The 25,397-nt window shown below is 44.4% G+C and overlaps 1 protein-coding gene across 18 annotated transcripts in view; it reads left to right on the top strand.

Annotated features, from left to right (window-relative positions):
• Nucleotides 1-5,818: 5,818 nt before the first annotated feature.
• The window catches only part of Mapk8ip3 (mitogen-activated protein kinase 8 interacting protein 3), a 42,357-nt gene continuing 22,778 nt past the window's right edge, over nucleotides 5,819-25,397 (top strand). For 13 of the 18 annotated variants that reach the window (XM_035447707.1, XM_027424997.1, XM_027424992.1 and 10 more), the window contains exons 1-4: nucleotides 5,820-6,262; nucleotides 17,537-17,657; nucleotides 21,050-21,120; nucleotides 21,373-21,464. In XM_035447707.1, coding sequence (XP_035303598.1) covers nucleotides 5,945-6,262; nucleotides 17,537-17,657; nucleotides 21,050-21,120; nucleotides 21,373-21,464 — 602 coding nt within the window. In that variant the 5' untranslated portion in view covers nucleotides 5,820-5,944. Of the gene's footprint in view, nucleotides 6,263-17,536; nucleotides 17,658-21,049; nucleotides 21,121-21,372; nucleotides 21,465-25,397 lie in introns of all 18 variants that reach the window. The other 5 variants (XM_027425005.1, XM_027424985.1, XM_027424986.1 and 2 more) reach the window with 1 other exon arrangement.

Below are 25,397 nucleotides of genomic sequence, written 5' to 3'. Positions count from 1 at the left end.
GCATTCATAATTAATATTAAGCTTCTGTGTGGTTACTTGGGAGTGGGCTATACTAACTGATCAGGAGTAATTAGAAAAAAAATCTTGCCAGCCTGGAGAGATGGCTCAGAGGTTAAGAGCCATACATGGTTTTGTTGTTGTTTTTGTTTTTAGCACTTGAGAAGTCTAAGCCTCTCCAATTTTGCAGCATCATTTCTGCAAGGGAGTACACCTGTTGTTTTAATACCTCTAGGTCCTTATCAACCTGTCTACTTAGTTTTGAGAGCATCAGAAGAGACACATTTAGTTGAACCATTGGTATATGCCCACCAATAAATTTCAGTGCCTCGTTAATATTGCTATCATCCAGATGAATTAGCCCACAAGGCAGAATAGCAAGCATCAAATTAAGTGGGAGGGCTAGCCTACCAGCACTCAGGAGGTAGAGGCAGGTGAATCTCTGTGAGTTTGAGGCCAACCTGGTCTACAGAGTAAGCTACACAGAGAAACTCTGTCTTGAAAAAACAAGAACAAACAAACAAAAACAAAAAGAAGCTGACTGGCCAAAATAAATTTCAGTGGGAAAATCAGATTCGGAGAATTCTGGGAAGAAGAGGGCAGAGTCAGAGGAGTCAAAGGAGACAGAGAAGCAAGAAGGACATGCTAAACTGAGAAAAGGTACCAAGTCACATGGCAAAGCATAGATAAGAAATATGGGTTAATTTAAATGTTTTAGCTAGTAACAAGCCTGAGCTATTGGATAAGCTTCTTTTTGTTTGTTTTCCAATACAGAGTTTCTCTATGTAACAACCCTGGATGTCCTGGAACTCACTCTATAGACCCGCTGGCCTCGAACTCACAGAGATCCACCTGCCTCTGCTTCCTAAGTGCTGGGATTAAAGGTGTGTGCCACCACTGTCCATCTTGGACTAAGCATTCATAATTAATATTAAGCCTCTGTGTGGTTACTTGGGAGTGGGCTGGTGGGACAGGAAAACTCCACCTACGATAGTCTGTAACAGCCCCAACAATGTTTAAAAGTCCAAAACTCAAAGTCTCTTCTGAAATTTATGCAGTCTCTATAATTCCCTGTAAAATCAAAACCAAAAAGCAGATCACATAATGGCACAGGATATACATTACTGTTCCAAAACATAGGGAAGTGAGCACAGTGAAGAAACACTGTACCAAAGTAACTGAAAACCATCTGGGCAAACAACCAAACTCTGCATCTCCAGGTTTGATGTCAAAGCACTCTTCAGATCTCCAACTCTTTTCAGCTTTGTTCACTGCAACACACTTCTTTCTCTTGGCCTGGTTCCATTCCCTGTTAGTTTTCCTAGGCAGGTATCCCACAGCTCTGGCACAGGGTACTTCCATGTCCCCAAAGTTGGGGTTAAAAACCCTTTTGTAATGTCTTTTGTGAACAGACAGATGAAAAGGTTTTGAGACATCTGGAAATATTAGGGCTAGAGCTGAGGTCAGAGCTGTTTTTAAAGCCTCAAATGCCTTTTGATCAGTCTCAGTCCAGATTAGAGGCACAGAGTCCTTCTTTGTGCTGAGATAGTTCCACAAACTGGTAACCAGAGGCAGCAACACCTGGCTGCACCTAGGCACTTTAAACCCATCTCTTAGTCTTTGGAGTTGGAATTCGAAGGATGGTAACAATCCTACACTGAGAAAGGCTCTTTTTGCTTCCCCTCAGCTCGTAGCCAACATAGGTAGCCTCCCTCTGATGTACAAAGTTGGACTTTCTTAGTGAACATCTGTAGCTCTTGCAGCCTAAGATTTGTATGTCTTGCAGCCAGCCCTTATTGGCCCTTTTACAATTTTTTTCCTGGCAAACCTCTGACAGAAGGGCAGGAGGTCAGCTCTTAGTGTCTCCTCAAAATAAAGTTGGAGAATTTTTTAAGTTGCCAGGTAAGTTGCCTACTGTAACTTCCCTCTGGTTCTGTCCATTTAAAAGCAAAGACAGGTTGACACATCTCTGCCAATGTGCAGCTGAAGAATTATCTTTCAGGTCCAAGACAGTATACACCTGTTTCTCTGAAAGAATCAGAGGCCTCATATTTCTTCATAAGCATCAGAGGTTTATTCTAGGGTGACTGGCAGGGTACCAGGATGCCCCCCTCCTCTTTCCAAGCTGGGCACTAGGCACTATTTCCCCCTTTGTTTTTAGGGTCATTGTGTACTATTTAATCTGGATGGGGTTATCTGAACTGGTTTATCTGAACTGGTAGGAACTTGGTGTGTTCCAGTCCTGGGGAATCTTTGTTGTCAGTCTGAGAGATGTCCAACTGTATCTTTTGATTGGAGACAGAACTTTCAACTTGGAGATACTCCTTTGATAGAGGGTAAAACACCAAAATTTTGCTGGGTATCTGTAAATCTAACTGTGTCTCATTATCAGAGAAAGTGATGGTGGCTTTCCATTTATACAAAAATTCTTTTCCCAAGTAGTTCTCTGTTGTTAAACACCTTTTGAGATGCCTACAGCACTTGGAACCAACTTATACCTTTAAATTTTATAAACCCCCCCAATATCTGGGGCTGATGGGTGACAAAGGAAATCTTTTTTTGTTTTGTTTTAAAGATTTTATTTATTATGTATACAGTCTTCTGCCTGCATTCCAAAAGAGGGCACAAGATCTCATTACAGATGGTTGTGTGCCACCATGTGGTTGCCGGGAATAGAACTCAAGACCTCTGGAAGAACAGTCAGTGCTCTTAACCGCTGAGCCATCTCTCCAACTCCCCAAAGGAAATCTTTTTAGCAGCTGTCTTTAATCCTTTTAAAAGGGTCTAATGAAAGTTGCCTAAAGTCTCTTTGGTGCTGGACAAAAAGCAAAATCCATTCTGTCCAGGCTGTGTGGTCTGGCAGAGATCCCCCTACCCAGCCCAAGGGATGTTTTTCTGCTTTGTTTCAGAGAATGGTAGATTTTAAGTTTTTTTTAATTTTACAGATCATTGGCTTGTAATGTGATATGAATCATGAGAGAAAAAGAAGTGGAACTTTCTTTTTCCTTTGGGCTCAGCCCACAGAAACTTTTCCCCTTTCTTGGGGCTGCTTAGAGCAGGCAAAAACAGAGGGAATGATCACCTGGGGAAAGTATTTCCCCTTCCCTGTGTGCGACCTGCTTAGATGGCAGGGGCCTTTAGATGAGAGGTCCAACCCCTCCCCACTTCCACACAGGTACTGAGCCAAACAATGAAACAAACAATTGCTCCAGCTCTTGAAGCGGGACAGGTGGAAGGGTTTTTACCCCCCTCTCTGACCTGGCAGAGCCAAAAGGATTTAAGTCCGCAACAAGAGGGGACACAAGTCTTCATACCAGAGAAAGGCATTGGTCAATACAGGGAGACAGAAGTGACAGAAACACACACACACACACACACACACACACACAGAGAGAGAGAGAGAGAGAGAGAGAGAGAGAGAGAGAGAGAGAGAGAGAGAGAGAGAGAAACAGAGACAGAGACAGAGAGAGAGCGCATGCAGAGTGGCCACCACATAGTCATACAGCTGAACATAAGGATCCAGTGACATCTCACATGGGATTACAGACCCTGGATCAGCAGCTGTATCTGATCTCTCATATGTGTCCAAACAGAAGGTGCCTTAACAACAATTACCTCCCACAGGTGACAGACCAGGTGACTTTCTAATTTGTTTCCTTTGGGAATAGAAGTGCCAAAACCTCTGAATCATTAGGCAACAATTGGCCAAAGGGAAACCTGGAGACCTGCAACACCCCCTAGAAGTTCCCTGACCAATTCACTCTTCCTTGCTCTAAGGAGCTCTGAGACCCCTGGAGTCTCAAGGTCTGACCTCTAGGATCTTGCTGGGGCCTCCAGAAAGGTAGTGGGGGTATTCACCAGGAAAGACTACTCAGACATGAGTTTAAAGCAATAGAAAGTCTTTATTAGCTACACTGGGTATTCAGGATTGCAGAACAGCCCCACACTCTTGTTTTAACTTTGGCACAGAGGCTGTGCCTTAATCTACTGCAATTTTAGCCAGCAATTGCAACTCCATGGTTACAGGCCTGCTTCTCTGGCAGTAGCCTGGCCATTTAGACCGCAGCCTGGCATGAATTTTGTTCCTCAGGCACCAGCTCTGCTGCTGCCACTAAAGGTAGTTTTAACTAAATCTCATTTTATTTATAAGTAAGACTTGAGATTAAAAGGTTGGGTGAAAACTTTCTAGCTCAGAGAGGTTGTGTAGCAACTAGTTAACCTCTTTTTGCTGGCATCGCCCCCAAAAAGAGCATCCTTCTGCTTCACCAAACAAAAAAGGACACACCACTCCAAATCTCTCCCTACTCCTTCTGGTGCATCTCTCTATCTCTCCCAGATGTCCTCTGATGCTCTATGATTACTTTCTGTCAAATAGTTGTTTTATTGCTAACTCAGCAACCTGACCTAAGGTTAATTTTATTTAATTAATGCAAATGTAAACTTGAGGTTCATAGTGTGATCGAATATCCTCCAACACCAAGCCTTTCTCAGGGTGAGCTTTTAAGCACACACATACACACACACACACACTATGTCCTGGGTTGACATACTTCAGTTAACAAGAACAGTTAGCCAGAAGCAGAATTACAGAAGCCAAAAAGCAAGGTTAGTAGATTTAGAAACTTTCCCAGAACTATAGATTTTGATGGATTAGGTCTATTGTTTTCATTTTTGGCAGGTGGTGCTGTCTACATGCTTAATTTTACAGCATGAAAGGCACTTCCATGATGGAGTCAGTTGTGTAACTTCTGGGGGCCCTGTTGCAAAACAATCTCTTCGGGAATGTAAGTATTTGTCTCTATAGCAGTGCTGGGATTAAAGGCTTGCACCAAGTGGTGATTGTGCACGCCTTTAATCCCATCACTGGGGAGGCAGAGATAGGTGGATCTCGGACTTTAAGACCAGTATGGTCTATAGAGTGAGTTCCAGGATAGCCAGGGCAACATAGAGAAACCCTGACTCGAAGAAACCAAAACAACTACAAAAAGCTAAACAAATTGTTTGAAAGGGCGAGGGATTTATAGCTCCAGTGACGGTATGTGCACTTAGTCCTAGCTGAATAGCAGAAGCAGGCAGATCTATAAGAGTTTGAGGCCAGGCATAACGTGTTCCAGGTTAGCCAGTGCTGCACAGTAAGAACTTGTCGAGACACACACACACACACACACACACACACACACACACACACACACACACGTGTGAAATTGTGAGCAATGTTTTTAAGTGTTCTGGATATCAGCTACAGGACTCATTAGGTTGGTGTGGTTAGGAGTAAGATCTGGTGGCTGAGACACGGCTCAGCGGTTGAAAGAACTTGCTTTTACAGAGGAGGTCCTCTGTTCAGTTCTGTCCAGCCATAATGGACTGTAACCCCAGTTCAGACGCCCTCTTCTGGGAGGGGGGAAATCATCTGTTAGCAGAAAGCAGTCAGTAAACCACGAGGTGCCACAGTTCAAAGTCAGGCTCATGGTGTCCCCAGCAAATAAACACAAATAGATCGACTAGCTTTATATTCCGGCCTCAAAGTACTGCTACACATAAGGACCCCAGAACCCAGGCGGACGGTGCAGATGAACCACTGCTATGAACTAAGAAACATCCAGAAACGGCACACGACACATGTCGAGGCCGGCTAGAGTATATTACCAAAGCCCGAAGACAGAGACACAGACTCAACCACATGTTTCCAGCCCCAAAGAGCTACACAAACACCACCGGCTTCGCGACCGGAACTTCCCATCCGCGTTTCTTCTGGCGTCAGGGGTCACGACCCAGGGCGGGGCAGGACGAGGCTCCACCCCCGCGGCTAGGCGGGACTTCCGGCAAGGGAGTGACGGGCGCGGCCTGGGCGGCGGCGCATCCTAAGGTGGCGGCTGCCTGAGGTGATAGCGGCCCGTGGACTCGGGCACAGGAACGAGCCGCGCTGGCGGCGGCGGCGGTCGCCGCGATGATGGAGATCCAGATGGACGAGGGTGGAGGTGTGGTGGTGTACCAAGACGACTATTGCTCGGGCTCGGTTATGTCGGAGCGTGTGTCGGGCCTGGCGGGCTCCATCTACCGTGAGTTCGAGCGCCTCATCCACTGCTATGACGAGGAGGTGGTCAAGGAGCTCATGCCGCTGGTGGTGAACGTGCTGGAGAACCTGGACTCGGTGCTGAGCGAGAACCAGGAGCACGAGGTGGAGTTGGAGCTCCTACGCGAGGACAACGAGCAGCTGCTCACGCAATACGAGCGCGAGAAGGCGCTGCGCAAACAGGCCGAGGAGGTGCGTGGGCCCCGGCCGCCGCGGAGGGGCACGGGGTGGGTAGCGGGGTGCAGCCAGCCCGGCCCAGGCGGCAGAATGCTGCCGATGGAAGTGCCGCTTTCTCTGTCCAGTTTGGACCCATAGCCCAGCCTGTGCAGAGCCCGGGAGACAGGGGCTCCCCCATTCCTGCTCTCCTCTGACCTTGGCTGCCGCCTGCTGTCTCTGAGTTTTTAATCCTTCAGTCCTTTGAGCAAGTTGCCTTATATGATCGCAAAGCCCAGAAATTCTACTATTCTGGGAGTAAATGCTCTTAGGTTTATGGTGGGAAGTGGCTCCTTATATGAAGTTAAATTCCATTTTAGTGAAGTTGACACAGTCTTAGAAACTACTACTGAAGTTAAGAGACATTTTGGTATGTTGGCTTCTTAAATCAATGGCCCCCTGTCCCGGTTTATATTGTTTATATTGAATTATTCCTACTTACTGTGTTTTTACTTTACTCTTGACTGTTGAGATGCTGCTGTTTCAGAATTGGGATGCGCAGGCAACACTTGCTTGGCTTGCTCAAGTTCTCAACATAGGGGATTTAAATGCTCTAAGGATGTGCGGAGGGCCCAGGGCGAACACAGACCTTTTACTGAGGTGGTTACTGGCTCCAGAAAGTGTCTGGGCTAGACCAAGGTCACACACTGACCACTGACAAAAGGACAGGCCAAATTACAGGGTAGACTTTGGCACCAGCCCCTGGGCTTTACCTTTGGGGTCATATTGCTGCATAGTGGGGCAGTTCCCCAGAAGTCTGCAGTGTTCTGTCCTTGTAGCCCAACCCTGGAGCTGAGACTTGTGCCTGAAGTCACTGTCCATGGTCTTGAATTCTAGAGACTTTTGATGCTTTGACAGAGAATTTGGGTATTTTTTCCCTTGCCCCTGTACTTACATAGTCATGATCACTGATGTGGAGGAAAAGGAGAAAATGAAGGTGGACAGCTGTAAGGCTGAGTTAAAACCTTGTAATTTAAAAATGGGCTCTGCCTGGAATAGGCACCTGCTCCATGTGGTGTCAACACTGTTCCTGGGGAAGATGTCTCTGCCCTCCAACTTAATCACAAGCTGGACTAAGCTGTGAGTGTGCATGTGGCTTGCAGAGGGAGGCACTCACTGCCAAGACCCAGCTCTTTAAGTTGAGCAAAGCAAGAAGTAAACAGATGCTGGGCTGGCTAGGGGAAGCTGTTGTTCAATGCCCACAGTATGCCCTTGAAGGAACCACCAGTGAGGTTAAAACTAAAGAGCAACTAAACACTGATGGCATTCTAGATATTTTGTGGATTGGAGTGGGTGGTTCTGTTAAAAACAATCAACAACAAAACCCCACAAACTACTGTGTACTGCTGGCCAGCTTCCTTTTCTGGACAGGGACTTACGATCAGATGGGTGTGATATGCCAGGAGTTATGCATCACTGGATGCAGACTTGTCATGGTGCAGGAGAGTGCTGTCCTAGGCACTTTGCTTGTTTAGTCTTAGAGGTGGGTAACCTGAGCTGCTGGCAGCCTTTGGAGAAGACAAAATCTTCAAGATTTTTTGTTTGTTTGTTTGTTTGTTTTTCAAGACAGAGTTTCTCTAGGTAGCCCTTGCTGTCCTATAACCATGGTGACTTCTAACTCACAAGGATCTGCCTTCCTCTGCCTCCTGAGTGCTGGGATTAAAGACATGTGGTACCACCACACTGCAGGCTTTTTAAAAATTCTTAAACATCTTAGTCCTGTACTTCTTATCCTGATACCAGGTGGTTCATTCTCTAGAGCTCAGGACCTGGGAGGAGGGACTCAGCTGTAGAGTTTGCAGATGCCTGTCTGGCCATCCTACCCTCAGGGACCACATACCTTACCCAGCCTCTCTCAGACCTTCAGTTGTAGCTGTCTTATAAAGTGAGTGGGATGTTGGCCATTGGTGTCCCAGAAAGACAATTGTGGCAAGGTAGATTTAGCAGTGAGAACAGGGTCCCTAATGTAGTTTCAGGGACGGTATTCAGCCGTGGATGGCATGGTTTGGGCCTTGTAATCTGTTGCGTTGTTACTGATTGGTAAGATACTAACAGTGTTTTTATCCCAACATCCTTTCCCATTGGAAGAAGGATTAGAAAAGGGCTAGCCTTTTTCCTTGCAATAGGCAAGCCCTTAGATAATAGGAAGAAAAATTATGTTTGAAAGACAATATTAGTGTTACTACTTCCTTAGTCTTCTAACGATAAAGAATGTGCTAGGAAGCCTTCTATAGCTCATCTCAAGCGACTCAGGTGGGTCCTTTGGATATTTACTGATGATGCGGCGTTTGCTTCTACACAACGAATCCAAATGGAAGAGTTTGATCCAAGATTTATTTTTTTCTAGTTAAACAAGAATAATAGTTCACAGAAAAATATTTGTGCCAGGCGGTGGTGGCACATATCTTTAATCCCAGCATTCGGGAGACAGAGGCAGGCAGATCTCTGTGAGTTCGAGGCCAGCATGGTCTCCAGAGCGAGTGCCAGGATAGGCTCCAAAGCTACACAGAGAAACCCTGTCTCAAAAAACCAAGGAAAAACAAAACAAAACAAAACATTGTATGGGGTTAAGTGGGGGCAGGGGGATACCTGTACACCAAACCTAGTCAATGAATAGAACCTTTCATAAGTGAATTGATTCATTAAATTAGGAATTTGTGTTTTTATTTTCATATTACAAATAGTAAATTCACCACTGCTTGGACTCCTTTTTTTAAATATTTTATTTATTTTTATGTGCATTGGTGTTTTGCCTGAATGGTTGTTAGTGTGAGGGTACCAGATTCTCTGGAACTGGAGTTACAGACAGTTGTGAGCGGTCCTGTGGATGCTGGGATTGAACCCAGGTCCTCTGGAAGAACATCCAGCTATCTTTCCAGCCTCAACTTGTGGTTTCTTCAGTCACATTAAAAGCGGTTGTTTCCTAATATACTGAAAGATTAAACCCAAGCCCCCTTGAATGCTGAGCCACACCCCCTGACTCCTAATATTGTTTTTATAGATGAAGCTGTTAATCTGTGGTAGTCAGAGCTGCCTTTCCTCTTTGCCTCTGTAAGTTTTTCCAGTATAGCAGTGCTGGAGTCACCAGGAGGAAAAAAGAATTGTTTCCTGCTTGTGGTAGGAAGTGCTCTTCCACCTAAGTGACACCCTTGTTCCAAGGTTCTCTAAAAGATGGAAGCAAATAGGTACAGAAACTATGTGCAACCAGAGAGAACACAGGACTAGACTGATGGCTCTGCTCTGTGTTATTGTGATATCTGCTGTGTCAGAAACCCAAGGTGACTCTGGACCACTGTGGCAGCTCAGACAACAGGACTGAAGACCTATAATAGAGGTCAGTTTTTCCAAATTCTAGATTTGTAGATTATTTGTTTTGAAATAATACACAGGAAACATACAAAAATAATAGTCTTCACCCAGAGTCCCAAATGTGCGCTTTCTTCCATGTTGCTCCATCACCCTTCGAAGGCCTCTTCAAGACTCCTGCAGTGTCCCTGCAGTCTCCTATATTTGGAGCGGTTTCTCATTTTCTGCTGTTGGCAACCTTGATACATGATGACCACTTAGGTCTGTCACTTTTCAGGGAGTGCCTTGGTCTGGCTTTCATGTGACCTGGTAACCAGATCCATCTTCTTTAGAAAGCAAGCCTGAGCTACTAAGGTTGTAACATCCTGGTCATGTGAAAGATGGTACCTTGAAAGGGCACAAGACCCAGAATGATACCCTTTTCTCAAATTCCTAGTTTAAGTGAGAAGTGGCCTGTTCTTTCACCCTCATGCCCTCCCACCTTCCCAAGTGCTGCTTCTGTCACTTCAGCCTGGAAAGGTTTATCAGGCCACTTCTGCCACTGTCATCGTACCCTCCCCACACACACACACACTTCTAGCATCTGATGGTGTACTGAAGAGAGCATGAATATTCCCCATCATGTACCAGCTCTAAAGAGTTTAGTATCTCTTGGCTAGTTTAGAATCATTCTCTTTTTCCAAGCTGTACTCTCAAAGAGATGGGAAAGAAAGCCAACTTGTTTCTGTGCACATATCTCCACACAGATGCTTCAGTTCCTCAGGCCCAAGGACTGTCTTTGGAGCAACCATTCTGCCATACAAACTTCCTGTGACAATGGGCTGCCCCATTTTATACTATCCAGTTCAGTAGCTACTGGGTATAGTGGCCTTTGAGCATTTTCACTGTGACTCATGGAACTGTGGAAGTGCTGGAAATGGAAAACAGAACCTCAAAGCATGGTAGGCAGGTTCTCTACCACTGAGCCACACATTCGGCCTCTGCTTTTCATTCTTTGTAACTTGAACTGAAACACGTGTGGCCAGGACAACCATACCAGTCTGTGTGAGCAGTCTGGCTGAGTTGACTTCATATAAGAGCAGGTGACCAATATTTTTTTTTTAAGTTAGCATCAAACAAGAAAGGAAAGTACTTAAAACATAGGATTGTGCCAGGCGTGGTGGCACACACCTTGAATCCCAGCACTGGGGAGACAGAGGTATGTGAATTTCTGTGAGTTTGAGGTCCGCCCAGTCTACGAAGTGAGTTCCAGGACAGCCAGGACTGTTACACAGAGAAATCGTATCTTGAAAAACCAAAAACAAGACAAGGCAAAACAAAACAAACCATAGGTTTATATTTTTCAGTGGACATTTTCCAGTTAGAGGGATCTATCTAAGCAGTTGTATAGGAGATGGGATAGAAGAAAATACCGTGTGAATATGGAGGAGGGGTGCTAGCTGTCTAGGAAACAGCCCAGGAGGTGATGAATTCTCACTGGGCTGGAAAGAGGACTGCTGGGAAAATCCCTAGTGCCTGGAATCAGCTGTGATATTGGACACAAGATTGAATCTTTGCTCTTAGCTCATCATCCTTTAGTCTTTTGTTTTTGTGGGGTAGAGGTTAACTCCCTTATCGAGATTTCATTGACACACACTGACTGTATATGCTTAGTGTTCCTTTTGATTTTCAACACTCATGTAAGCTCCTGAAGTCTTGCCCACTGTTCTAGGCTTCTCCCAGATCATGTTCTCTGTTTTTCTCTGCCTCTTCTTCCTTTTAGCTTTCATCTTGTAGAACTTATGCAGATTATAGACTTGTCTGGCTTTTCACTGAGCTTCATGATTTTGAGGTTTGCTGAGGTTGTTTCCTGTGACACAATGAATGCCTGTTATAGACAAGAGATTTGGGGGATAACAAGTTAAATGTGACATGACTCTATCCTTAAGGATGCTCCTCCATTTGGCGATGTTTATCTGACAGATACCTGAAACCAGCAGGGCCAGATTCAAAGCTGTGCCTATTTTGAAAATGTTTGGAGCAACCTTTCTCACTAAGCCTCCTAGGTATCCTATGGATTCTAAGTGTCACCCCTTCCATTCTCTGCCTCATTTGGGCTCCTGTCCCATTCTGTCTTAGCTAGCGTTTTTCTTTCCCTTCTTTCCTCTCAGCTAATACCCAGAAAAGCACACACTCCTGTAAACACACACTTAGCCATAGCTCTGCCTGGCTCATATTTAGAAAGCTGCCATTTTTTAAGGGTTTTGTTTTTGTTTTTGTTTTTGTGTGTGTGTGAGTGAATGAATGAGATTTGTATGAAGTAAACAACTGCATGCCACAAGCATGCATGTGGAGGTCAGAGACCATTTTTTCAGAGATGATTCTCGCCATCTACCTTGTTGGGGATGGGTCTCTTATTTTTGCTGCTGTCCTGCATATTCAGGCCAGCTAGCCCAAGAGCTTCTAGGAGATTGTCCTGTCTTTGTCTAACATCTCATCTAAGATGCATACCACAATATCCAGTGTATTTGTGGGTTACAGGGATCAAACTCAGGTTGTCAGGCTTTTATGAATAGTGCTTTTACCCACAGAGCCATCTCCCTGACCTTAAAATGGCTGTTTCTTGAAACAAGGACCTGTGTCAACTGAGGCATTATAACATCTCCCTAGTAGGTCATCACATCAAAATGTGGGTAAAGCCAGACCAGATTAGGAAGCTTAACCCAGCTGAAGGGGCTGTAGAGATGGCTCACTAGTTAAGACCACAGACTGCTCTTGCCAAGACCCAAGTTCAGTTCCCAGCACCCATATTGGACAGGTTACAGCCACCTCTAACTCTAGCTCCAGGGGATCTGATACTGTTTTCTACACTCTCTGGGCACCTGCACTCAGAAGTGCATGCACAGCACACTATACTAAACATTAAATAGGTATTTTTTAGGAAGAAACAAACCAGCCCAAACTAGGGAAAGGGCTGCAGAGGATAAAGATTTCCTGAAAAGGGCATCTTCCTTCAACCCCCACCCCAAGGAAGATTTTCATGAAGTAAGACACTTAGATTTTAGTTTTAGCTTTATTTTTCTTACCTCCTTTCTCCTCCCTGCTTTCTTTTTGTTTTGTTATTGTTTATTTGTTTGGTTTTTTGGAGACTGGGTTTCACTATTTGGCACTGGATGGGTTAGTATACACTGGCTGGCATAGAACTCATTAGGGAGGGGCTGGAGAGATGGCTCAGAGTTTAAGAGCACTGACTGCTCTTCCAGAGGTCCTGAGTTCAATTCTCAGCAACCACATGGTGGCTCACAACCATCCGTTATGAGATCTGGTGCCCTTTTCTAGTGTGCAGATATACACGGAAGCAGAATGTTGTATATATAATAAATAAATAAAATATTAAAGAACTCATTAGGGAGACCAGGTTTGCCTCAAACTTACAGAGATCTGCCTTCCTCTGCCTCTCAAATATTGAGATTAGAAGCATGAGCCACCACACTCAGACCTTTTTCCTAGTTTTTTGAGACATTCTTATTTTCTAGCCTAGGCTGGCTTTGAACTTGCAGTACTATTGTCTTGGCCTTCCAAAGGCTTAGATTATAGGTATGAACTGCCATACTTTTTTGTTGTTGTTATTGTGGTGGATTGGTTTGTTTGTTAAATTTATTCATTTTAATGTGTCCTGATGTTTCATCTGCATGTATTTCTGTGTAACTGCCTATATGTACCTGGTAACTAGGGAGGCCAAAAGAGGGCAAAGAATCCCCTGGGACTAGAGTTACAGATAGTTGTAAGCCATGTTGGTGTTGGGAATTGAACCCCCAGATACTCTTCAAGCACAGCTGGTGTTCTTAACCACTGAGCCATTTCTCTGGTCTCTGTTTTGAGACAAGGACTTGTATAGCCTAGGCAAGTCTCAAGGTTATTATTTTGCTGAGGCTGGCCTTTAGTACCAGGTGTATGCCTCCTCCCTCCCCAGGTTTGTTTTGGTTTTGTTTTGTTTTTTTGTTTGTTTGTTTCTTTTGTTTTTCGAGACAGGGTTTCACTGTGGTTTTGGAGCCTATCCATGGCTTTGGAGCCTGTCCTTGTTTTGTTTTTTGAGACAGGGTTTCTTTGTGTATCCCTGGCTGTCCTGAAACTTGCTCTGTAGACTAGATTGGCCTTAAACTCAAAGATCCTCCTGCCTCCGCCTCCTGAGTGCTGGAATTAAAGGTATTTGCCACCACCTCTGTGCTATAGTTTTATTCTTTTCTTTGATTATTTGTCCTAAAAATCAGAGTGCATTTAATCAGTTGTTGTGGTATTTCAAATGGATGTATTTTTACATGAATATGAAAAACACTTGTTACATTCCTGAACTATGGCCATATTACTAACTCACATCTAATATTTGAATATAAGAATATCCCTGTTCAAGCTGGGCAGTGGTGGCACACACCTTTAATCCCACCACTTCGGAGGCAGAGGCAGGTGGATCTCTGTGAGTTCAAGGCCAGCCTGGTCTACAGCCAGGGATTTTACATAGAGAAACCCTGTCTTGGGAAAAAAAAAATCCCTGTTCTTCCTTGTGCTTCCTAGTAGTTCTTGAAGATAGCATCTGTAACTCCAGCCTCTCAACTCAGGACCTGCACTCTTATGCTTCAGACATACATAGTTCTACAGTGTGGGAGATGTAAAGTTGGCCATAAAGGAACATCTAATGATAGAGTTTGCTGTCCCAACTAGCCTTGGATAAATACTTAATGGATATAGGTGTCCCTTTAGTACCAAAAAGTAGCCAGAGGTGATGACACAGTCTCAGAAGCCCAAGTTGCCCCAAGCTCCTTGCTTATCTGCTTGCTTAAGACAAAAGACTAATAAGGTGCATTTTCCTATGTATGAACAATAAAAACCCAGAGACAGATACTGGGATTCAAGCTGAAGATCAGAAAAACAAAGCAGCCAGCCAGTAGCTCTTACTTCTACCAAGGCTGAAATGGAGATCCTGTCTTCCTTGTGAGTGGAAACTGCGTCTCACATGAAACTCTTTGCTTCTTTCTTATATGTCTTTCTGGTGCTGGGATTAAAGGCATGAGTTCTGTTTCTCTTTTAGACTGATTCACTTGTGTAGCCCAGGGTGGTCTTGGACTCACAGAGATCCATCTGCCTCTGTTTCCTGAGTCCTGGGATTAAAAGTGTGTATCAACACTGCCCAGCTTCTATAGCTAACTAGTGTGGCTGGTTTTGCATTCTGATCTCAGGTGGCTTTATTAGATCATAAACAACATAACACCACATTTTTCTTTTAGGAATTCATTCCCTTTTTTCCCCTCCTATAAATAATGCACTTCTCATAGATTACGCCCATGTGTTCCTATGGGCGTACCTGGGCTACAGAACTGTGAGAGAGAAGAGGTTCACCTTCCCAATAAAGCATGCTTAGTTTAGAAAAGCTGTAACAGCCCTATGAGTTCCACTATAAGAGATTGCATAGCTAGGACTCTGCATCCTGAGAGTCCTTAATGTTGACTTCCCATGTCAGCTTTTACGTTTGACAGGATTATAAAGTTGACTTCTTCACTTTATATTTTATATGTAAGATGGGAAGAGAAATCTCATTTTCTGAAATTCTTTTAAAAAAGGATGACCAGTATATATGTATTTATTCTTCATGTGGTAATTGTATCCAGTTGATTCATAATCACTTGTTTTCATTGTTTGTATATCTGCACATACATCCAAAAACAACCCTGCATTTTGCTGGCTATGGGGTATTCCTCCTTCAGCTTACTAGAGTGCAATGTCCTTAATCCTGAGTAGACTTCCTTCTGGCTGCAGTCTCTTTCCTCTCAGCTCCTTCCTCTCTCCTCTGGGGTTTTCCACTCTCAGTTGGCTATACAGGATGAGTCATCCTTCTATCCATCATTGGAGCTCAGTGCTCGAACACAAAGACCTTGGACAGGCTGCAGCAGGAGAGACATCAGACTGACAGACAGCTGTGGGGTGGGTGTAGGTGGGTTATTACATGAAGCATGGCCCTGTCCAGAAACTAAGGCCTGAAGTCCAAGGTTAGCTTTATGTTCATGTCCTATGAGAAGCCTTTCTGCCTTTAAAGCCCAGCAGGTATTTATGCTTCCTACAGATGGAATTTTTGTCACATTACAGTTTCCTGTTCAGTAATTCTACTTCCTTCTGTAGGGGAAGCTGTAGCCATGCCTTCTTAGGGGCTGGCTACAGGGGTACCTGAGCAGACTTGTGAGGGTGTGGTCAGAGTGAGTAGGGGGACTGCGTTTTCAGTTTCGGTTCTCTTTGCTTCTTGCTGTACAGACTACCACCAGCTGGCTGGTTCGCTCTGTAAGTAAGGCTTTTCCCTATTAAATACCCTTATATTTCTACCTGACTCCGTATTGGTAATTTCCTACTATATCCTTCCTCAACCCTTTCTGCTGTAGGAATCACACCAGGAATCTATCACAGTGTCACTCACTTAGCTTGGCCCTCTTCAGAGGCAATGTCCATACCCAGGACTGCACCATGGGTGGTGACTCCTCTTTGGGCCTAATTAGGGTGTCTTTCATTTTGCAGAGTGTTTTTTTTTTTTTTCCACTTGGTTTGATGATGATCATTTTACTCAGAAACTCAACAGGTTAGGCTTTTTCAAAGACTGTTGGTGGTAGTTTTTAGTTCAGTAATGACTAATGTTGAACTAAGGAGTGATTGAAATGCAGATTAATAGGGCTGGAGAGATGGCTCAAAGGTTAAGAGCACTGACTGCTCTTCCAAAGGTCCTGAGTTCAATTCCCAGCAACCACATGGTGGCTGACAACCATCAATAATGAGATCTGGTGTTCTCTTCTGGTATGCGGGCAAACATGCAGACAGAAAACTACATACATCAATAAATAAATAAATTAAAAAAAAATAACGCAGGCCGCTCTTCCAGAGGATCCAGTTTCTAGTCTCATAACCCACATGTCCCCTTACAACTGTCTGTAACTCCAGTTCTGGGGGATCTGATGCCCTAGAATCCTGCCTGCATGTGGGACATACAAGTTCACATAACCACACACACATACCCACACACACATACTCATAAAAATCAGAGATAAATAATGAAATGGAGATGGGGAGAAAAAGTTGCCTTTCCTTCATTTAGAAGTTTTGATTGGGCAGGGTGGTGATGACACATACCTTTAATCCCAGCACTCGGGAGGCAGAGGCAGGTGGATCTCTGTGAGTTTGAGGCCAGCTTGGTCTACAAATTGAGTTCCAGGACTTGCTCCATAGCTACTGGGAAACCCTGTCTTAAAAAAACAAAACAAACAAACAAAAAAGGTTTGATTGTTGTTGTTGGGTTTTTTTGTTTGTTTGTTTTTATTTGTTTGGTTTTGTGAGACAGGGTTCTCTGTGTGAACTTGACTGTCCTGGAACTCTGTAGATCAGGCTGTCCTCACTCAGAGAGATCCGCTTGCCTCTGCCTGCCTCCTGAATGCTGGGATTAAAGGTATGTGTCACCACTGCCCAGCCAATGAGAAGTTTATTACTGACGGGGATAATCTATTCAATTGCATACAAGGTGGCCACATCATTTGTAGATCCTCGTGTTCAAAACTTATGAAAATTTCTGAACATTATTTATTTATTTATTTATTGATGTAAGTGATCATGGGCCTTCCTAACACATATGAGGCCCTGGGAAGGTATGTGAAGGTATGTGAAATCACAGGCCATCAGGAATAGTGTTAGCTGGCCAAAGGTTCCACTCATTCTTGGGGTGTTCTCTTGCTTATTGTCAGAAACATATTATCTATAATGTTTCTCTGCATATGGAGAAAGGCGGCATGAAAGGGTAGGGAACCAGGATCTAGTGGAGATCCTTACTTTGGTCCCACTACTGGCCTCAAGGTGTTTCTGGAATCTTGGGTTCTTGAACTTGTACTTTGTTGTGTGAAAGGCTACTATCACCTTCTGACCCTTTGTCTTTCCCATGCATAGAAATTTATTGAATTTGAAGATGCCTTGGAGCAAGAGAAGAAAGAACTCCAGATCCAGGTAGAACATTATGAGTTTCAGACACGTCAGCTGGAGCTCAAGGCAAAAAACTATGCAGACCAGAGTAAGTGACTGGCAGGGGCCCTGAGTTGGAACTGCATGTGTATTGTAAGACTGATCTTGGGAGGATACACAAGTCATTGATTAAAGGGGATGGGTGCCTAAGGTGAGTGGTGACCTTATCTTTATTTCACCCTGATTCTCAATTGTTTGTTCTGTGTCATCATACAACTGTATTTCCATAATCACCTTCAAGTCCTTTGTGAAATAGTCTTTGTGAAACAGCACACTTTTGCTTTACTATGTAATCTGAGTATAAAATAACAAAACACTCTTGCCCTCGTCCTCCTGTGCTTCTGAGGAACAAAGCACTATGGCCTTCCTGACTGATCTTTGTAAAACTAAAGATTACCACTGTTTTAGTAACAGTTTCTGAGAGACCTTTACCTTTAGATTTGCTTCTTGTTTGCAGATAACTAGCCACATCCCTACTGTTGACTTCAAACCTTCCTCCTCAGCACAGTAGCCTCTAAGCCTCAGCTTCAGAGTAGGTCAGGGTCAACACGTTAAACCAGGCTTTCCCCAGTCCCAAATTGTGGTTAAAGGGATCTGTAGGAAAGGTAAAAAAGATGTTTTTAAAAATTAAAAAATACAGGCCAGGCAGTGGTGGCACACACCTTTAATCCCAGCACTCAGAAGGTAGAGGCAGGTGGATCTCTGTGAGTTCAAAGCCAGCCTGGTCTACAGAGTGAGTTCCAGAACAACTAGGACTATTACACAAAGAAACCCTGTCTTGAAAAACACACACACACACACACACATACACACACACACATCCCAAACCTATAAAAACAATTATTTTAACTTCTAAAGCTGTACTTAAGGGGCTGGAGATTGGTTAGTTAATTGAGAGTGTGTACTGCTCTTCAGAGGACCTGATTTGGTTCCCAGCACCCACATGAGGCAGCTTACAACTGCCTGTACTCCAGCTCCAGGAAGATCTGATGTTCCTAGTCTCCTCAGGCACCTGCACTAATGTGCACAACCCTCCCACCCCACTCCTACATATAATATACATGGTTTAAAATAATAAAAGTAAGTCTTTACAACTATACTTAAATTATAGTGTTGCTGCTACAGCCATCTATTCAGTCTGTTTTTGTTTGTTTTTTGGTATTTTTGAGACAGGGTTTTTCTGTATAGCCCTAAAACTAGCTCTATAGAGCAGGCTGGCCTCAAACTCACAGAGATCTGCCTCTCTCTGCCTCCCGAGTCTTAGGATTAAAGGTGTGTTCCACCACACCCGGCTTCAGTATTTTTTATGATTCAATATTTCAATGATTAAAACACATTTGCCACTTTATTTGGTTACTTTGAAAAACAGCTACTTTCATTTCTTTGTGACATTTAAAATATAATTAGGGAAGAGAGAAATACTGACGTAATAGATTGGGTTTGACCTATTCCAAGGCTGAGACTTAGTGTGTCAGACTTAACACCCTGCTGAGAATCAGAGGGTGAGCAGTGGGCATGCCACTTCTGTACATGCTAGTATTTGCAAACAGGACGTAAACATAAAGGCCTATTTTGGTCATGTACAATAAACCTCATATTTACACAGGTGCTGTGACTTTCCTTTTGATTGGAGTGTTTCACGAGTGAAAACTTACTGGCCTTTTTCTTAGAAAGGAAAAAAATACCAACTGAGATTAGTAGGTGATGATTCTTCAGGCCAGCATGAGGCCTGAGGGCCAAATGGAAGCTGTCAACCAGACGTAGCTGCACAGACATCCAAGCAAGTACCGACAGGGAGGTCCTGAGGTCTAATACTGGTTCCTTCCAGAAACATATATAGACAGACATATATAGAAACACATATAGAGACAGAGCCTGGGGCAGAAACAGGCTGAGTTTGAACATACCTGACATAGGTAGACTTTTGCTTCTTGGGCAGCCACTTAAGCATGTGCTGTTTTATTTTGTGTAAATCATGCATATGGTACACCAGTATCTATCTATAAATGATGTGTATAACACATGTGTTCTGTACCATTGTATAAGTGATGTGTGTGTGGTTGGGTACTGATATCTGTAAGTCACATGTGTGCTAGATAGAGTCGTCTTAAGCTTTGGATGTTGGTGTCTGTTTTGGGTGCTGGTATCCCTGGTCATATGTGCTGGTTTCTGGTGTCCCTGAGCCCCATTATACACCGGGTGCTGGTATTCTTAGGCTCCGTGTGTGGTGTGTACTAGTGTCCCTAGGTCTTATATGCATTGGGTGCTAGTGTCTATGGGTCTAGTGTGTTGGGTGCTGGTGTCCCTAGGTTCTGTTTGTTGTTGGGTGCTGATGTCCATGCTTTGGACTCCTTCAAGGAAAAATGGAGCTGACTTTGTCTTAAGCTGATACCCAGGCTAAGCTTCAGAAAGGGTTCCCCACATTACTACTGATTTGCAGATGCAGGATGAACAGCAGTAGCCTCCACAGATACCACCTGGCAGCCCATTCTCAGGTTACAGAACACAGCATGGTCTGAAATGAGATGTGGAGCCATGTAATTTGTTGAGTCAATTTAGAAAAGACATCAGAAGGCTAGGAGAAAGTGAGGTAATGATGAAGGACCATACCACCCAAGATCCAGGACATGAAAGTCTCACATGTCCTTCCTTGTTTTATCCATCTTAGTCACTTAGTGGGCTCCACAGACAGAGGTACAGAGCAAGGCACACAGGGTAGTGGCAAGCCGACTACATTAGTAAGACCCACGGACAGGTTTCCTGGCTGGTGTTGCCAGTTAGCTTATTAGTCAGTTGTATTTTTTAGACAGGTACATGCCACAGTAGAGGGGCCCATTGTGGATGTCCCCAGTTTTTGTTAGCAACCTAGAGAAAACAAGTTCAGCATTGATTGATGTATGTAAGGAATGTTGCTGTTCATTTCAGACACTTCTGAGTTCCGTCAGTCTTCAGCAGGCCTCAGGTGACTCACTTGAATCTTGTCTCTTTTCATGAGATTTTCAGTTCTTATGTTTTAAAAAATATTTATTTAGTTATTCATTTGTTTTAGGGGTGTTAGGGATGGAACCAGGGCCTTGTTCATCATTCTAGGCAAGCGTCTGCCACTGAGTTCCCACTTCCATCTAGCCTTGGCACATGCTGTAAGTTTTGCCTATGTTTTGGAAACTTCTGATTGTCCTGAACAGATGCTTTTGTAAGTTCTCCTGTCCTGGTTTCCTTTACAGTAGGATTGAGTGTTCTCATATGTGTGGCACATACTACATGCCACTTATATTGACCAGCCAATCATAATCTACATCTAGTAACTCTGCACAACAGTAAAGCAGCTTTTCTGAGCACAAAGTGTTGCCCTGCTGAACCATGTGCCAGGGTCTGGTTACAGGTCAGAGGCCATGTACTGAGCTTGTACTGTGCAGCTGACACAGTGGTCGTATTTTCCAGTTTCCCGATTGGAGGAACGGGAATCGGAGATGAAGAAGGAATACAATGCCCTACACCAGCGGCACACAGAGGTAGGCTAGTAGGCATGCTTATGGGATTAGAGTAGGTATTAACTCCTAAGACTGCACTTACCAATTGCTACTGATCTTTGGTCACTTCTTCTAATGCCTTCACTGTTTGGTAGAAAGATGTTCCTCAAAGGAACACATGTTCCTTGGATTTTTTTTGTTCCTTAACTGAGCTGTTTTATCCAAGCACAGCACTGCTGAACTATAGCATTGGGCGTTCAGTGGGAGACACTAACAGGGAGCCCATCTTAACAGATGATCCAGACCTACGTGGAACACATTGAAAGATCCAAGATGCAGCAAGTTGGGAGTAGCGGCCAGACAGAAAGCAGCCTGCCAGGGCGGAGGTAGGTGGGTTGGGTGGGCAGGGCCTGGTGGGCAGGAAGAGGGAGTGGTAGAGATACTGGGCAGAAATGTGCATAAAGGTGGATATGGTTTCTGCTGTAACTGCAGGCGTTGCCTTCTGTTGAGTCCCAGGTCTGTGTCTGAAGCTCGGGAAGATTGTATACAGTCTATCCTTGCTCTTTATGGATTCTAATTTTGCAAATTTTCCTACTTATTAAAATATATTTGAAAACTTGGCAATCAGTGCTCACAGTGCTTTCATAGCTATTTGCATAATGTAGATTGTGGGGTTTGAGCCAAAGGGCGGGCTCTTGACCAAGGTTTAACTCAGTGGTGCTCTAATCTGCCATCTAAACCCACCCCCTACATAGATGCCAGTGGGAGGGCCTGTGAGGAAATGTACAGCATCTATCAGAAGTATCACCCAACACTCTTTGCTTTATTTTCTGTTTATCCTGAATGTGTATGTATCATCTGGTAGCGTCAATCCAGATGAGTTGTGGGATCTAAAACTAAGATCTACATAAGATATGCTCATATTCCCCTTGGGGCAGTAGCTTAGTGTTCTTCATTTGTATTCTAAAACAGGCATGTCGAGCCTTTGGCCCATAGACCACATGGTTCCTTAGATAGCTATGAATGCAGCCTAACACATTTGTAGATGACAGCATTTATAGTAATGTCAAAAAGCTGGACACCTCTCCTCTAGAACGTACTATTATTAATCAACTTTTTTAGGAGAAGAATGATGGGCCCCTTGCTTAGCCCCTGTACCTGCACCTCATGTAGTATAGGATGATGTCTACAGACAACTCCCCAACCCCCCACCCCCACAGGTCCCTGTTAGGCCCAAGTTCAGGATTTGGTGCTAGTTTTGCTCAAGCATCAGGAAGAACCCTGCTAAGTGTGGGTTCTTTACCATTTTCTCTGTCTGAGTCAGGAGATTAGAAAGCAAGTATCAGAAGGAAGTCTCATCCAGGGCATCACCAGCTTGAGAGCTGACTGATTAGAGATGACATTAGTCAAATGTGGGAGGGGCAGGAGCCAGAACCACACATTGAACTGGGCATCACCCTATTGCTCTGTTGTCCCTAGTTCCTGCACCTGAACCTTTTGAAGCCAAGTCTGGACCAGAGGAAGCCTTTAGTCACTTGACAATAAGGCTGCATTTTCCTCTTGCTTGCCTGTCTATGCATTATATATACAAATGAGAAGGTTCGGGATATAGAGCTCTGGGCTTCATCACTTTTTGAGTGACTGGCAGAGCTGTCCTCTTTGTCATGCCACAATCTTTGGACATGAAAACAAGAATGTACTTATTCTGCCTTGTAGGCCTGAGGAAGGTAGGAAGGGCTGGATATGTGTTCTCTGACATGGTGCTGCTACTTCTAGCAGGAAGTAGAGTCAGTAGTATTTATAGTCAGTTCTAGTCTGTAGACAGGGTATAGGCAGTTTGAATAGATCCCAAGCACTAAGAATTAGTGAGTCACTGTGGATGAAATTTTGGTGAGATATAACCCTGGTAGTTTATTATTGCTGGAAAGTAGAAGTGCTGAACTCCATACTGTCATTCGCTGGCCTAGGAAGACTCCTTATTGCAAACTGTGACACCTTGACATTGTGCCCTCAGAAAATTTCCAAGTTATCAGGCTGACCTTGTAATCAGTGATCTTTAAGGGAGCAGAGATGGTATCTGAGTATGGTGTAGGAGTTGGGAAGTTTGGCATCTTTATATATAGTTGCAGCATTCCAGAACCTTCTGGCAGTCTCTTGCCAGCATGTCCTTCAATACAACACCTTGGAGCCAGGCATGATGGCTCAAGTCTGTAATCTGATCACTTGGGAGTTGAGGCAGGAGGAAAACCCATGTTAAAGACCAGCTAGGATTACACAGTAAGTTCCTGGATAGCTTAGATCACAGAATAAAACACTGTCTTCAGAGAGAGAGAGAATTGCTTGGGAGCTTTATGATTGACAATGTGTGGGAAACATGCCCAGTGTATCACAGGAAGCTGGGCAACATGACTTAGACCTAGGATTGCAGACTGCATGCACCCAGCATCTTGTGTCACAGGTGGGTACTCCAGGCCCTGTGGCTCTGCAGAGATAGATAGATAGATAGATAGATAGATAGATAGATAGATAGATAGATAGATAGATAGATAGATAGATAGATAGATAGATACCCTAGGATCCTGTGAGCTCAGCCAAAACCAAAGCGGGGCTGTGTTAAAAGCCATGTACGTGGCAAACCTGACCTCTGAAGACTCTGATCATCACCATGGGCCAGGCTGGGTTACCTGTTTTTCTTTTGGAAAAGAGATACCACAGCTCAGGCAGGTTGTGCTTTGCTATGTGTATCTACTTGTGAAGGAATGGAGGGAGGCCTGTCCAGGAACTTGCTACTATGGTATTCCATGGGACCCATAGTTCTGAGTAGTCTACATTAGCTGGGTGTCCAGAGCCTCTACTTCTACCCCTGGTTTCTCCCTCCTACTCAGAGTTTGTCTCCATCTCCAGGCAACTAGGCTGTGGGAAGCATGCTTCCTACTTGAGAGGAGCTTACAGCCCTTGAGCTGGTGCCAGTTCCTGTCCTTTCTTCCCTAAGAGAACCAGCATGTCCCTGTCCTGTTTTATGAGAAGTGGATCTGTGAATCTCCTCTGTCTGTGGCCATCTTGTATTCTCTGGGCAGCACAGGACTTTTGGTGCCAAGAATAAGAGTGACACTTATAGTAGGTGGCTGCCTAGGAGGAACTTTTTTCATGCCTTCTAGAAACCCCAAGAAGCCTTTTTGGCCTTTTCTGTTGTTTGACAAATGGGATTCTCCAGCCTGACCAGGAAGAATATGGGCTGTCTTGCTCACTGAGGTTAAACCCTTGTGTGCTTGATCTGATCTGATCTGATCTGCCCATTGAACTCCACAAGGCCAAGGTATAAGCAACCTTGTTGCCTTTGTCTCCTGATCCTGTTGCTAGCTAGCCTTCTACACAGCATAAGAAAATGATGCTTGTTACCGGGTTTGTGGAGACTGGAGTGCATGGGAGGGGTACACTAATACTCACCTTTGGATTCTTCCCATCACCCTCGCCAGTGCTACAAAAGTTCCTCAACTCATAGACTCCATTCTACCTGTCATTAGCAAGTAGTTAAACAAATCCGTTTCCCATGGTCTAAACCTCAGTAGAGAACAAGGTAGTACAGGGCCCCAGGCATGGACAGCAACTATCTTGACCCAGAGTAGTGAGCTAGTTGATGTAAAGAAAGAACCCTTCCTCCATCTCAAGTATGTGCACCATCACAGGGGAGACTATACTTCAGCCTTGCCAAAGCTCTCCCCTTGGGCTGGGGTAGGAAGATGCTTTGGGTCCTTCAGGTCAGATGTTTAAGTTGGCCCCCTCTGAGCTCAGACTCTTTCAGCTTCCCACAGGGACTTTATAAAGTCTTTATTCCTCCTGAGTCTGAACTGCTGGTCACTTGTGATGCATGTGGCCTTTTCCTGCACTCCTGGCATGGTTTTCACAATCTGTATGTGTGGAATGAATTCGGTGGAATCTCAAACACTTGCTGTTCTCAAACCATTGCTGCAGATGTGGGTGGGAACCTGTGTGTCTCTGTGCTCTCATCCTGTGTGCACATGTGTGCTAGGTATTTGTGATAAGCCTTGTGCTCGCCCACCTGCTACTACCTGTGCAGTAGGTCATATCCTAGGGTCTTTTGTCAAAACCACAAAGATCCATACCCCATGTGTCCATTCCTGTAGCTACTATGTATAGCTGTTTGTGTAGAGGGAAACACATGATGGGGTCCAGATATTTCACCGTCATCATGCACGTGCTTTCCCTGTGAACACATGCATAGTATTGCCAGTCTGACCTTCATTCTCTAATGTGGTCTTCTTGTCCTGCCCTTTGTGCTGTCGCTGCTGTGTGCTGGC

The sequence above is a fragment of the Cricetulus griseus genome, chromosome 7, assembly GCF_003668045.3.
Source record: "Cricetulus griseus strain 17A/GY chromosome 7, alternate assembly CriGri-PICRH-1.0, whole genome shotgun sequence".
Lineage (NCBI taxonomy): Eukaryota > Metazoa > Chordata > Mammalia > Rodentia > Cricetidae > Cricetulus > Cricetulus griseus.
Note: the sequence above shows the minus strand (reverse complement) of the source record. Positions and strands in the feature narration are given on the sequence as shown.